Source organism: Petaurus breviceps, unplaced genomic scaffold (genome assembly GCF_028583685.1).
Source record: "Petaurus breviceps papuanus isolate PSGF00001 unplaced genomic scaffold, PetGlider_PUasm1.0 175, whole genome shotgun sequence".
Taxonomy (NCBI): domain Eukaryota; kingdom Metazoa; phylum Chordata; class Mammalia; order Diprotodontia; family Petauridae; genus Petaurus; species Petaurus breviceps.
In genome coordinates this window covers 62,020,072-62,035,713 of record NW_027185764.1, presented here as the reverse complement: position 1 = coordinate 62,035,713, position 15,642 = coordinate 62,020,072, and the positions used below count along the sequence as shown (strand labels likewise).

At 40.0% G+C, this 15,642-nt stretch overlaps 1 protein-coding gene across 1 annotated transcript in view; it reads left to right on the top strand.

Annotated features, from left to right (window-relative positions):
- PAX5 (paired box 5) overlaps positions 1-15,642 on the top strand; it is a 341,577-nt gene that overhangs the window by 255,860 nt on the left and 70,075 nt on the right. The window contains exon 8 of the mRNA XM_069085433.1: positions 7,544-7,645. Within this exon, the coding sequence (XP_068941534.1) occupies positions 7,544-7,645 (102 nt within the window). The remainder of the gene's footprint in view (positions 1-7,543; positions 7,646-15,642) is intronic.

The window sequence follows — 15,642 nt, the reverse complement described above, 5'->3', positions numbered from 1 at the left end:
CAGGGCCACAAGGTCCTTAGAAGTCAAATGACTTGCCCAGGGTCACACAGTGTATAGGTATCAGGCAGGGGACTTGAATTCAGATCTTCCTGGTTTTGAGGTCAGCTCTCTGTTCTCTAAACCACACTCCCTCTTTACCAAATAATACCATGGGGGTAGGGGAAGGGGAAGTGCCTTCCCCTCTAGAGAGCTTCTTAAAGTCTGGAATTGTGTCTTAATCATCTTTATGCACTCTACAGAACCTGGAGCCTTGCACACAGTAGGCCCACAAGGGAGGCAACAGTGTTATAGTGGAAATAGGGTTGGATTTACTCAGAAGCCTTGAGTTCCAGTGCTGGCTCTGCTACTTATATCCTGTGTGAGCTTGAAAAGTCCCTTCACATCTTACCTGTCAGTTTCATCATCTGTAAAATGGGAATAATTACATTTGGATAATATTTAAGCAATCCCCCCCAAAAAGGACACATATACACACATAGGTGATATCTTTATGAGATGGAGAAAAGGATGTCATCTGTACCTGTTATGATGTTACAATTGTTATTGTTACTGTTGTTGGTATGGATGGATTGTGATCAGTATAACTGGATGAAATACTCCTATCTATACTATTATGGTTCATTGAAGTATTATTATTGCAATTAAAAATACTTGTGGATTGAATCAAAGCATCCTTGAGACTTTAATGAAAGTAAGAGATAGCTCTAGAGTCAGAGTCACGAGCATTTGGAGACATTGTTCTCTCTGGCTTCCATGAAAATCCTACCCTGAGGCCTCTTGGTTAGAAGGTGGCCCTAGTTTATCAAAAAACTATGCCAGTGGAGCAGTCTGTCAGCCAACCAGAATTTATTAAGCACCTATTATGTACCAGGCTTTGTGCTAAGTCCTGGATATACGAATATTAATTTCATTGTCGACATTCTAAATGTAAAACCCTTGTCCAATGATGAGTAAACATGGCATCAGAGGAAGTTAATATTGACTTTATTAGTCTAAGTGAAATTGGAAGATATAGGGACACTACAGTTACATGGAAGGATGTATCATAGAAAGGGGCTGAGAAAGAAATCAATGCTTACAAAGGCAACAAGAAACATAATTTCATGGAAAACATGGCCATTGCACCTTGCTGTACTCATGGGCAGAATGATGGCCCATAAGCCCATTTATCCCTGTTTGCCTCAGTTTCCTCATCTGTAAAATGAACAGAAGGAAATAGCAAACCACTCCAGTATCTTACCGAGATAACCCCAAATGGGGTCACAAAGAATCAAATGTGACTGAAAAAAATGGCCAAACAAGTACAGTGCTTTAAGGTTTACAAATTATTCACAAATGTTATCTCCCTCGATTCTTAGAATTGTACCCTGTTAGGTAGGTGCTATTATTATCTCTCTTTTATAGATAAGGAGAATGAGGCTGTGTGGTTTATCCAAGATGGGATTTGAAGTCAGGTTTTCCTGACTCCAAGGGCAGTACTCGATTCACTACGTCTTGTAACATTTGTCTAGCATATAATCCATTTTGGTTGAAATTAATTCCTTTGGTCACTTTTTAAAAACAGATTAGGAAATTGAGTCTCATATGAGGTAAAAGGACTTTTGCAAAATCACTTGGGCACCAAATATGAGAAAAAATTTTGCATGAAGTTATTTTTGCATGAGTCATTTGTACAATAGCTCCTGGGGTATTATCAATGGGAAGCTTTCTGTTTTCTAATCCAAAGCCATTACTTTTATAGTGATAGTGTAGCAAAGTTGAGGAAAAAAACCCCAATGTATTCAGAGTCAAAACAGATCATGGTTTGAATCCTGCCTCTGACAGGTCCTAGCTGTGTGACCATGTGATAGGTCACTTAACATTTCTGAGCCTCAGTTTTCTTGCATATAAAGTGGGGAGAATAATAAAATCCACCTCATAGCATTGTTGTGAGGATCAAAAGAAATAATGTGTGCAAAGTATCTTGCTAACCTTAAGGGGATATGTAAATGTCAGAGATCATAATTATTATTGTTCTACGGGGTCTTATCTCATGGGCAAATGATGCCACAAATAGGAATGATATTCTAAGAAACTTTCACTGGAGATGTAAGTGATCAGCCTATGCTGGTTTTATTAACATATCCTTGCAAGAAACAAATCCCTGGGGAAAGATGAAAGATTGGACATGCGGTAATGTGCATTCTGCTTGCTAAAGAGAACACTGGACATGTGTTCAGTGGAAAAGACAGAGAAGAGTGAACATCTTGGCCTCATTTCCTTTTGGTTCCATGACACCCTGGGGAATTTCTTGATGTGTCTCATCAATTTGTACCAAAGCTGTTTTTCATGTTTGGTGCCCATGGAGAGTTTTAGCTGCCAGAAATTGTTTGGCACAATGCTTTTTCACTTCATGCTCCATTTTGCCAAGAGAGTTCTGTTGAACATTTAAGTTCTATTAGCTGTTTTTGGTCACCGTTTTTTTTTTATGTTTGTTCAATTCAACAAGGATTTATTAAGTATTTACTCTATGCCAGTATAGGGTGCTGAAGGCACAAAGACAAAAATGAAACAGTCCCTGCCCTTAAGGAGCTTACCTTCTATAGAGAAGAAACAAAATTTATATAGAAAATAAAATACAAAAGTACATAAAGCAATTTCGAGGAGAGGACACTGGCAACTGGGAGGGAGGAAATTCTGATAGACTTCCTGTAGGTGGTACTTGAGCTGAGCTTTGATGGTAACTAGGGATTCTAGAGTTGAGGAAGAAATGTATTCCACATGTGGAAGAAAATCTATGCAAATGTATGGATGAAGAAGGGAAACAGAATGTCCTATATGAGAAAAAGTAGGTAGCAGCTAAATTTAGTAGACTACATGAGAGTAAGATACAAAAAGTCTGGAAAGGTGGCCTGGAGACAGATGATAAACCCTTTGGCTTTAAAAACCAAACAGAGGAATTGGTATTTGAATCTAGAGACTGCAGGAAACCAATAGAACTTCTTGAGCATGGAGGTGACATGATCAGAGGTATGCTTCTGGAAAATTAATTTGGACACTGGGGTGAAGTGTGGATTGGAGGGTAATGAAGTTGGAAATAGAGACCACAATAGAGAGGCCATTGCAATAGTGCAGGGCGGGGATGACAAGGACCTGAACTGAGGTGGTGGCTATGTGAGCAGATAAGTGGATAGATGTGGAACTATATCTTAGAGGTGGATAATAGACAAGATGATTTAGCCAGTGATAAGGTATGACAGATATGAGAGACAGAAGAGTCACTAAAAGGATTGCTAGGTGCAGTGGATAAAGTGCCTGGTCTGGAGGCAGGAAGCCTCATCTTCCTGAGTTCAAATCTGGCCTCAGACACTTACTGTGTGACCTTGGGCAAGTCACTTTACCACGTTTGCCTTAGTTTCTTCATCTGTAAAATGAGCTGGAGAAGGAAATGACAAACCACTGCAGTATCTATGCCAAGAAAACTCCAGATGGGGTCACAACGAGTCAGACACAAATGAAAAATGACTAAATAACAGCAACAACAAAGGATTCAATATAAATAGGAAAGTTAGGGAGAAAGAAAGCTTGTCTTTGCTTTAGCCCATAGAAGACAAACATTTATTAGTATTTGTTCTGTTCTCTATTGTCTTTCTTCCTGTGGGTGGTGAAGGTATCATTATAAGGTAAGGATAAGAATGTGACCAACCTATCAGGAATGTTTTTCTAGAAAACTACTCTAGGAAAGGTAGAGACTAATATTTAGGAAAAATAAAAAGACTACAGAAAAAGGTAGAAAGTGGATAAGGCTGTCTTGAGTTTCAAGATGTTATCACACAGGGAGTCTGGAAGAGGGAGGAGGACTTTGGATTGGACATCAGCTTGACCAGTGACCAGATGCCTAATTAGACAGTATACTGAGATAGAGACTAGCTTAGAAATACAGTAGCGAGGTAATGCTATGGAGATCCCATTAGACCCAGAGTCAGGAAGACCTGAGTTCAATAACATTTGCAAAGTGCTTAACAAACCTTAACGTGCTTTATAAATGTTAGCTATTATTAATTACTGTTGTTGTTGCTATTACTATTATTATAATTCAGGATTGATACTTACTAATTAGCAATACTTGTTTGCCTTACAAGGTTATTGCAAGGCAAGCATGATAAAAATGTTTCCCAAATTTTTTCTGAAATATAATTTCCTCCTTTTTAAGGTGACAAGGGTGGGGGTTGAACTAAATCAATTATTATCTTAGAATGCAATGAAAGGATCTATGCCTATTCTAACCCAGGAAGTCTTATTCCCTTGACATCCCGATTTACTCAAACAACATCTGAGTTATGATGTTTGGTCCTTCATGCTCTGTTGTAAGGAGGTCATTAATAAGATGGAGAATATTGGGAAATGACCAGTCACGTTGGTGAAGGAAGTGGTCTTGAGAATATGAAATGAGGATTGGCTGAATGAAGGAACCGGAAAATGTTCAGCCTGGAGAAAGGGGAAAAAAAAACTCCTGGGGAATGTGATAATTGCCACCAAGTATTTGAGGGATTAGATTGATTGTAGTTGACTCCAGTGGACATAACCAGAAGTAAAGGGTAGAAGTTTTGGAGATACAATTTGGGGCTAGACCTCCCCCCCCAAAAAAAATTTTTTTTAAAACCTTCCTATAAATGCCCAGACTTAGAATGGGCTGTCTTGCGAGATGGTAGGTTCTCCTGCACTGGTGGTCTTCAGGCAAAGACTGGATGACTATTTGTTGAGAATGGTATAGAGGACAGTCTTATTCAGGTCAGATTTCTGATGGCCTCTGAGGTCCCTTCCAACTCAGAGGTTGCGGTATCCTGGATGATCCTGTGTATTCTATTGTGCCCAGGGAAATTGTAGAATTCCTGAGCACCAGGAACGTTCTACCAGAGACTGTGTCTAATTATGCATTCTTAAAATATATCTCTGGTACATCATTGGTGCTTAGCTAATCTCATTATTTTCATCTCTATGCTAGTGATTGTGGCAATGATGGTAATCATGTATAATAGGGATTAGAGTGTGTAGAATGCTTATCACAGGTGCACCCCCAATGGTGACTACCTCACATGAGAGGAGAGAGCAGAGCTGATAGATAAACCAAGATGTTTGACTTGTTTAAGGAGGAACAGAGATAGAAAGTGTCTTCTTTTGAAGTTTTCCCTCTACCCTCTTTTAAGTTTCAGGCTAGGGGACAGGGAGGGGGGCAGGGGAAGAGTCAAAACTTAATGCAATTAAAATTACAGTTCTTTTTTTGTTGGAGAGATCATCAAAGGTATTTGATGAATGGAGCTAGGAGGTAGATGACGGGGACTCAGCATTTTGCTTCTGTACCAAGGGGTTTGTGTGACATCAAGATGTCATGGTACATTCTCACCGTGGAAGGATGCCACCGAGCTCACTTCATATTTCAGTGATGTATCGTCCCTCAGGTCTCTCTCTGTTTCTGCATGTCTGCTAAAGGGCTCTCCTGTCCTCTAGAAGTCAGGTCTCCCATCACACTCTCAGTGCCTTTCTATTTGTACAGGGTTTTTAAACCTTTTTTGGGGGGGAGGGTGCTATGGGCACTTTGGCAGTCTGGTGAAGTATGTTCTCAGAATAATATTTTTAAATGCAAAAAATCAAATACAAGGGATTACAAAGGAAATTCATCATAGTAAAAGACATCAAAGTATGTTTAAAAGCCAAATCCACAGACCCCAGTTTAAGAGCCCCTGTATAAAGTGCCTTTGACTGAGTGCCTTAATTAATTCTCAAGCACCAATAATTCTAAAACAGAGGTTCCATATCTGGACTCTTTATTCCCCTGCATTGGCTTCATATGAGAGAATAAAGAATCGAGACACTTTGTTTTTGCAGCAAACAAGGCTTGCAAACATAGATTTTGTGTCTTGAAATAGAATACGTTTTAAGGGTTACCTGAAGAAATAAAGATAGCTTGGATATTTCCATTTTCCTTCCTACTGCTGTTGCTGCAGGCAGGCATCAAGACAGTGGCTGAGAGTTCTGAGCCCTGGGCCTGGCTTCTCAGACCACTTCCTGGCTGTGCTATTTTTCCTCCAGGAGGGCATTGGGTACATGGGGAATATCTTTTAGAAGGCAAAGTTGTTAATGACGTCATGGTACTTCTTCCCTTAGCAAAAGCTTCCCTAAGTTATTATTCTTCTATGAATGACCTAAAACTGGGTAGTTTAGAGATATTTGGTGGCTTGTTGCTATTGATTTTTAAATTTTTATTAAATTTTGGTTGTGAGTTTGAATTAAGTCTGTGAAAGACTTGTCTGTTACATGAAAATTTTGTGTCTCACTTCCACGCTTCATATGGAAAATGGAGATAGGGATATACAACTTCTATTTCCCTCAAAATATTTTACCACAATAATTTAGATGCAGTACGGGGCAGAGGGGAGAATCTAATTTCTAGTCTAAGCTCTGCAAGTTACCTTGGCCAAGTCACTTCAGAAATCAGGATTTCAAATTTCTCATTTTAACAATTTAATTAAATATTTATCATCTGCAAAATAAAGGGGTTGGACTAAATGACTCTTCTGGTTCTGATTGGAGAATGTCTATAAAAAGTTTTAACTTCAGTGCAAAAAATAACAACAGCAACAATAATTAATTCATTGCATTTACTATTTCTTGAATTTGCAATAAGCATTTCATTAATTTTATCATCACTGATCTTTTTGTCTTTTTTCACTTACATTGACACTCTCTGAACAGTCTGGTCTTATACCAACATGACTAAATGTGTTATATTTTAATTACACATATGTGTGTACATACACATACGTTGTATTTGTGTTTTATATATTATACATTATATATCATAGTGTAGAATATATATGCATTATATAATATATAATGTAAGTATTAACAGTATAAGTATTAACATAATTTTAAGTTAATATCAATAAGTATATTCATGTTATCATTGATATCATGTTTGCATATAATATATAGGAATATATATGTATACATATGTCTAATTTGCCCATGTATCCATACCAATATGAATATACACATATATTAATTCTGCGTCTCTATAACTTAGCTACATATTTGTATTTACAATACACGTGATTATGTAAATATCTAGAAATAAATGTACACAGAGATAAATCTCAGTGGGCATCTCACCTCATAGCTGATCAATTTCTATTGCTCAGTTTCATTTTATTATCTTACCAGGAATCAGGCAAACCTGGACCTATGATAGGAGTAGTAGACTAAAGGTCCTTTACAAGTTGGTGCTTCGGCTGATGTTCAAACGCGCGTGTTTTCTTTGTTTCATTCTGTTTCTTACCTTATAATGGCTTTCTGACTTTATAGCCAAAGCTTATAAAGAAAAGGCTCTTTTCTTCTTGCCAGCCCCGGGGTGGGGGTGGGGGGTGGGGGGTGGGGAGCCCACTTTGGTATTCACAGTACAGATATGACAAATGCATAGCCTGTGTTCTGGGTGTTTGGGGAAATGTAAAAACATGTCGAGTTGTTGCAAATGCTCACATGGTGATTTGTTGGTTTGATTCTTCAGGTCGTGATTTGGCAAGCACAACCCTCCCAGGATACCCTCCACACGTCCCCCCTGCTGGACAGGGCAGCTACTCTGCTCCAACTCTGACAGGGATGGTGCCCGGTGAGTTTTCAAAATGCAGCTTTTCTGAGGCAAGCAAAGTGCTTTCTGGTTGTTATATGTGGAGGCCGGCAGCCGACTGAGAGATGTGTGTGGAAAAAAAAATCTGCCATATAGTCCAAAGTAAACTCATATGAGTATCTGTAAAAAAAAAATACAAAAATGAATACTTGCACTAGCCTAGTTCTCCAATGAAATGGGGCTTCTGCACTTCACATTTGCAAGTAACAGATTATTCAGTCTGAGGCATTGATTGGGCTTTTTTTTTTTTTGGCTAATTCTTCTTCAAGGCTGTTTGATGCACCCAGTAGAGAGGATTGTAATTGGCAGGAATGCCCCTTCTTCTTTGATTGTCTAAATGTTTTAAAACTGATTAGGACTTGGCGAAGATTTGTTCAGAGGAGAGAGAGGATCCTTGAAGTAGCCTAAGTCTTGTTATTTTAATATACTCCATCAATCGATAAACATTTATTAAGCACCTACTATGTGCTAGGCATTGTGCTAAGCTCTGGGGATAGAAAGAGACAAAAGACAATCCCTGAGTTCAAGGAGCTTACAGTCTAATAGGGAAGAGAATATGCAAACAAATAAATACAAAGCAAGCTACAGAAAGTAATTGAGGTGGCTAGGTGGTGCAGTGAATAGAGCACCAGCCCTGAAGTCAGGAGGACCTGAGTTCAAATCCGGCCTCAAACACTTGACACACTTACTAGCTGTGTGACCTTGGGCAAGTCACTTAACCCCAATTGTCCTGCCCTCCCTCCTCCAAAAAAAAAAAAGGAAAAAAAATAGAAAGTATTTAATGGAGTTAAGGCACTAGAATTAAGAGAGCTCCTTCTTAATGCACTGTTCATACCTTTTGCAAATGGCATCTTCCTGGGTGATACAGTCTGTTATGCTTCCTGCCATCCATGTTTCAAAGGTTTTTGCAAAGTGGCAGACAGCAATCCTTTTGGTTAGAGTTGGTGGAAAGGCAGAAATAGCAATAGCCTTATTATGCATGTGGTAGAATTTGTGCCATAATTTGGCACCTTTGAAAGCTGAGACCCTGGGCAATCACTTGACTTTTGTAGGCATCAGTTTTCTCAACTATAAAATTTGAGATTTGGAATAGATGAACTCTAATTTCTAGCTTTACTCCAGGACCCTATGATTATTATTGCTGCAATTACTCCTATATTAATTCTCTTCTAACCTTCCCTGAATTTAGGAAAGAAAATAGAAGAAGAAATTATGACCCACATATTTCTCTTTTTATGCCCGACTTTAAAGCTACTCATTGAGAGAAGTCATAAAGTCTACCCTCTCCTGCCTCCACAAATATGACTCTTTCCAGCTGGCTTGTTGTTTTTCAATCATTTTTGTCATGCCCAACTCTTCATGGCCCCATTTGGGGTTTTCTTGGCGAAGATACTAAAGTGTTTTGCCATTTTCTTCTGCAGCTCATTTTACAGATGAGGAAATTGAGAAAAATAAGGTTAAGTGACTTGCCCAGGGTCACACAGCTAGTGTCTGAGGCTGGATTTGACTCAGGTCTTCCTGACTCCAGGCCTAGCACTCTATCCACTGAGCTACCCAGGTGGCTCAACTGGTAGGGGGTTGGTTTTAGGGAGTACATGGGCACCACAGGGGATATATGTACATTTTTTTCTCCCCTGATAGAATGGAAGCTCCTTGAGAGTAGTGACTGTTTCATTTTTTTGTCCTTTTATCCCCAGCATTTAGCACAGTGCTTGGCATACAGTAGGCACTTAAATGCTTATTAAATGTTTTCTCACAAAGTGTAACTGTATATCACATTTCAATGCTTGCAGCATCCTTGCCAGGCTGTGTTTCCAAAATATCCAATACTAATAAGATCTTAACATTTGTATAGCACTATATACTTTGCAAAGGTTTTTCTCCTCTATTATTGTGTTCAATTTAAAAATGAATTTTGTGAAATTCAGGGAAATGTAATTGCTGACATTCCTAGTCACTGTTTCTGGAGAAGCTTTTCTTTTCTCTGCATAGAGCACCTTTACAGTGAACTAAGCTTGCATGCAGAGGAGGAAAGGGGGGAAACGGAGAAAGGAGGGAGCAGGCAGAGAGGAGATTCACATCAGTAGCCCTGGGTTTTGACACACATACAAGGTGATTCACATTGCCTTCCTGCCATGAACAGAAGCAGGAGCAAGGAGAAAATCTGAAAGCCCAGCCAGTGCTCACAAGATTTTCTCAGCTCAGCTTTATAGACACAAAAGGTTGATCTAGTTCAGAGAAGCACCTGAACTTTTTACAGGATTATCCAAACGGAATCTGCACTCTGAACCATTGGAGTTTCTTGCAGCCTTAATTACAGTAAGGATTATCAAAATGACTCCAAGTTTGACAGAGCCCACATAGTTCTCAGAATATATGAAGGTTCTTTTAACAGTAACTAGAGCTACAGGAATTAAAGATTCGAACAAGTGCATATTTTTAATGATAAGCCTGCTGTGCCGCAGCTGTGTCAGATGCTGAAATGCTCTGAACGAGGTTCTTGGTGTCTCTGCACCCCCGTGCCAGTGATCCCCTGGAGGAGCTTAAGCACAGGCCTGCAGGTTGGTAAGCAAACAGTTTGGCAAAGGATAACCCAGTATACTGCAGGTGTGGGCAGCTGTGTCTTAATGCCCCCTAATGGTGCCACCGATTTTTCACACTTTGGTTTCCATTTTTATTTCAAGAGGCTTGTTGCTGGAAGGTGTGTGTATGTATGTGTGTTTGTGTGTGTATGGGGGTGGTGGTTAATGACTTCACACGTCACCTCCCTTTGTTCCTTGAGGGTAAAAATGATTTCTTGGGTGTTTGTAACCCCAGCTTTCTTCCTTCAAGTGCCTAAAGTACAGTGGTAAAAGTGGCTAAAGTAAAGTGGGTGCTTAAATTAATGCGCATTGTTTGATTTCAATAAGGCACTCTAATTTAGAGTCAGACATGGAGCTTCTGGACTGACTCCAGTACCCACAATCTCAGTTGATCTTTTCCCAGGATCATAGAATTGGAGCTGAAAGGTATTTCAGAGGCGATCTAGTTGATTTTACAGGTTAGGAAACTGAGACCCAGGGAGATTAGGTGATTTACTCAGGGTCACATATATGAGGAGATATTAAAACCCATTTCCTCTCATTCCAGAGATAGGGGTCTTCCCCCTCTTCTGTAATCCCTCTCTTTAACACATCTCAAGGTCATTCATTTATTCATCCATCAACAAGCATATTAAATGTTTATTATATTCCAGGTATTGTGTAAGGTGCCTGAAGAAAGACAGTATAGAAGAATAAGAAAATAATCTCATTAGGTCAGATATTTAGAATGTCTGCCTAGTATATGCCAAGCTCGGGAGTTTCCCAATTTTTAGCATTTCAACATTCATTCAGCAGACATTTATTAAGCACCTACTCTATTGTGCTAGGTCCTGAGGATATAAGGATAGTTACAATCCAAACTCTATTCTCAAAAAGTTTATAATACTTCTGTTTAAGCTGTGTATTATGTGTTTGCTATTTGAATATCAATCCAATATAGTCTCTCTGTCTCTCTATCTCTCTCTGTCTCTCTCTTTCTCTGACTCTCTCTCTCTCCCCCACTCATTTTCTCTTTGTCTCTACACCTGTCTCTGCTAGACCATTGGACTGAATCTTAATAAAGATAAATGTAAATTTTTATACCTGGGTTCAAAAAATCAACTTCAAAAGTATAAAATGAAAAGGCAGGTGTGGTTAGTGCTATGAAGCAGGTTTTCTAAAGTAGATCTGGGTTTATTTTAGTGAACTGCAAAGTAAATATGAGTCAAGGAAGCTAAAAAAGCTAACTTATTCTTAGACTACATTAAGAGGAGCACATGTTGAGGACATGAGTGGTGCTAAGTCCCATCTTACTCTGCCCTGGTCCCGCTGTATGTGGAGTATTTGTTCAGTTCTGGTTACCACATTTTAATAAGGACATGGATAAGTTGGAGGGCATCCAGAGAAGAGCCTCAAGATCACATCACATGAGAATGGATTGAAGAAACTGAGAATACTTAACCCAGAAAAGAGAAGACTCAGGGGAGCCATGATAGCAATAGTCAAGTATTTCAAGCGTGGGCATGTAGGAAAGGAATCTGGCTTCTTCTTCTTGGCCTTTGAGGATAGAATTAGGAATAATAGGTAAAAGTTGTAAAGAGGCAAATTAGGCTTTATATAATGAAACATTCCTAAAAGTTAGAGTGACCCAGAAGTAGAAGAGTCTGCCTCAGGAGAAAAGTAGGTCCCCCTCTTCAGACAAAAGTGGGGTGACCACTTGTTTTGTTGTTCAGTCATGTCTAACTCCTCATGACCCCATTTGGGGTTTTCTTAGCAAAGATACTGTAGTAGTTTGTCATTTCCCTCTGCTCATTTTATAGATGAGGAAACTGAGGCAAACAGGGTTAAGTGACTTGCTCAGAGTCACACAGCAAGTAAATGTCTGAGGCTGGATTTGAGCTCAGGTCCTCCTGACCCCAGGTTTGGTGCTCTATCCACTGTTTCACCTCACTTTCTAGGGTTTCTTATTGAGATGGAGGATGTATTGGATGACCTCTGAGAGCCCTCCTGACTGTGAGACTTGGTGATGCCTTCAGAGTGATAACAAGAAAGTTTGTCTTCCTTTGACCCAGGACAGTTACAAAAGTACTCTTTACAAGAATTATCTCATTTAATCCTCAGATAAAGCCCTGTGAGATAAAGAGAATAATTACAACTTCTCCACCTCCAAAGATCCATTATTTTATCCATGTAGGTATTTCTTTTTTTTGGAGGTGGGGAAGGTAGGGCAATTGGGTTTAAGTGACTTGCCCAAGATCACACAGCTAGTTTTTTTGTGTTCAGTGTCTGAGGCCGGATTTGAACTCAGGTCCTCCTGGCTCCAGAGCCGGTGCTCTATTCACTACACCACCTAGCCGCCCCCCCTCCCCATGTAAGTATTTCTTATACTGATGAAGATCACTTCTCTACACTTTTATAGGCAGCTAACTGAGCTTCTATGACCCCCAAATCTACCACTTCATGTTCAACCTTCTGGTGACTCTAGTCCTGCAAGGAAAAGACATTCACAGTCTGTCACCAAGCTCATGCTTGAAGTCTTTCCAGCTCAGTAGGACCTGAGAGAGCTTGTCCTGTGGTCTTTGAGAACCCAGAGTCATCTCTGTGACTCCTGGAGGCAGTGAGGGAGCAAGCTGGACGGAGCAGAGAACGTTGAGTCAGGAAGACCTGAGTTCAAATATTGTGTTGGACACTAGCTTGTGACCCTGGGCACCAGAGTCAGTTAACCTCTCTTTGCCTCAGTTTCCTCATCTATAAAAATAAGGATAATAAGAGTACTTTCCTCACAGGATCATTGGGAGGAAAATGAGTCAACATGTATTGAGTCAATGTCAGGTTGAACGTTGTTGTTATTTCCGTTAATGAGGAATCAGAATAACACTGTGTTGGAGGAGTATGAAATCATCATTCCCATTTTGCAGAAGAGCAGACTGGGGAACAGAGGCTTGAATGAGATCAGAGAGTAAGTAGAAGAGCTGGGAAAGGACAGTTAAATGGCTTGGTAGATAGACTGCTGGGCCCAGAGTCAGGAAGACTCACCTTCCTGAGCTCACATACATCCACAGACACTTACTAGCTGTGTGACCCTGGGAAAGTCACTTAACCTCTGTTCGCTTAGGTGGCTCAGTGGATAGAGTGCTAGACCTGGAGTCAGGAAGACCTGAGTTCAAATTCAGCCTCAGGCATGTGCTAGCTGTGTGACCTTGAGCAAGTCACTTGACATCTATTTACCTTAATCCATTGGGGAAGAAAATGGCAAACCACTCCAGTATCTCAGCCAAGGAGAGCTGGGGCTCAAATGAAGGGCTACTGAGTCCTAACTTGTTTTCCTATGTGATGTGTTTTAAGTGCTATAATTATATAGCTAAAGTGGAATCCCAATACAATTCTAATATCTAAGGACTAAATGAACACTTGATTTATGGGCTTTTATTGTAGACATTTTGGGGGTAGGATGGGAGGCAGTCTATCTGAATCAATGTAAAAAGAACTGTTAAATATAAATATATGTATTGATGCCAAGTAGAAATAGTTTGGGGATTATCTGTTGCTTTGGGTCATACAATCCTTTCTTGTGGGTAATAAGGACTTAGCTATCGCTTCCCTTTGGAATGTCTTTTTTTGCCAGATGCTTCAAAAATGTCTAGAGAGGTAGAAATGATAGACAGGTGCAGAGATTGATAAATGTATGCTGTTGTGTTGAAGCATCTCTCTCAGATGGAGTTCTGTCTAATCCTCGGATGGGTGAATTATATACATCAGCCCTCATTAAGGCCAGGGGAGGTGATCTACAGATTCTGACATTTTTTTGCTTCATAACTAGATGAGAATATGCACCTGTCCTGTCCACTAAAACCTTGCCAGTTTGGCCTTCCCAGGGCTCACCTAAATTCTTAGATGAGTAGGTGCTTGAAAAAGATTTGTTGAATCAAATGAAAATAAATGAATTTGAATTGCCTCCATATTTGGGAGATAGGGCAGGAGGGTTGGTGAAGGAAGCTTCCTAGGTCTGAAGCCTGATCTTTGAATTTCTCGGCCTCTGTTTCTTCAACTATAAAATGGTGACAATGGACGTATTGCCATAATAATCAAATGAGATATTTCTAAATTGCTTACTTAGCACAGTGCCTGATGAATAGTAGGTACTTAATAGATGGGTGTTCCCTTTCCCTCTCAAGTTTGAAGATATGTTACTTAGGGGTTAAGGCCAGGATTCCTGAGTTCCAAGTTCCTGGCATCTTTCCACCTCTTCACCCCTGTCCCCAAATCCCCATGGATTGAACTAACAGGTAGAATCAGTGAGGAGTCCTCTTTGGTTCTGGAAAAGTTACTAGAAGTACCACACAGATAAGAAAATGGGGTGTTTCTCTCTCCCTACTATCTTCCTCCTAGTTCTGGCTTTCATGAATGTTGGAGGGTATGTGAACTTCTGAATCTCTCTATGGGCTTCTCCCTGGTGCTCAAAGTGAGTGGGTACAGGCTCTGGGGAGGGGGTAGGAAAAGAAACTGCCGCTCAGATATTCCTGTTCCTGCTTCCAGGGATCCCTGGAGGAAAAAATCTTTGTCATAACCACCCAACTACTGGAGACCTTGGAGGGTGCCTATTTGCCATCATAGTGAGTCTTCTGAATAATCTCATGGAGTCAAAAAATGTGCCCCCTCCCTCCCTCAGCCCCCACCTGCAGGTGACTTTTACATCATTTTACAATATAAATCCTGAATGCAAGACTCTGCCACTGGTGTTACATACAAATGTATACATGGGATCAGAGAGCATGGAAAGGGAACTAACAATCCAAGTGGAGAATGCAATGAGATAGTTATTCTGGTCTTCATTTGTTTGGTGGAATCATTGGATTGTTCTCATTGTGACAGATGTTAGCCTTCAGTGGTGCTGAAAGAACTTTGGGTGGGATAAACTCAGCACCGATATATATCCAGTTTTCATAAACGTCCCAGCAGGGCTTTCTTGACTAAAAACAAAGCAGGATAAGATACTACCCTTGCTTAAGACATAGGGGAAAGAGCATTAAATTTAGAGTGAGTGAAGTTGGCTTTGAATTCTGACCCTATCATTTAACTCCCTGTGTGAACTTGGGTCCTTCCACCTCTTCTATATGGTTGGACTAATTTATGTTCAAGGGCCTTTCTGAGTTCTGCATTCTATCGGTCATTCTCAACTTTACTAAAATGAATGATAGACTGCAGATTCTTTGAGGTTTTTCCTAGAGGAATTCCTTTGGCAATACCATTGTCTATATAATCTTTGTTCTGCCACATGGGGTTAATTTTTACCTCATTAGAAATGCAGCTGAGCAAAATACAAAGGGGCCTTGAAAGTGTTTTACATGGAACTGGAACAAGGCAAGATGACACTTGGATGACATGAGGCATGTTCTGCGACGGAAGCATGTGTATTGT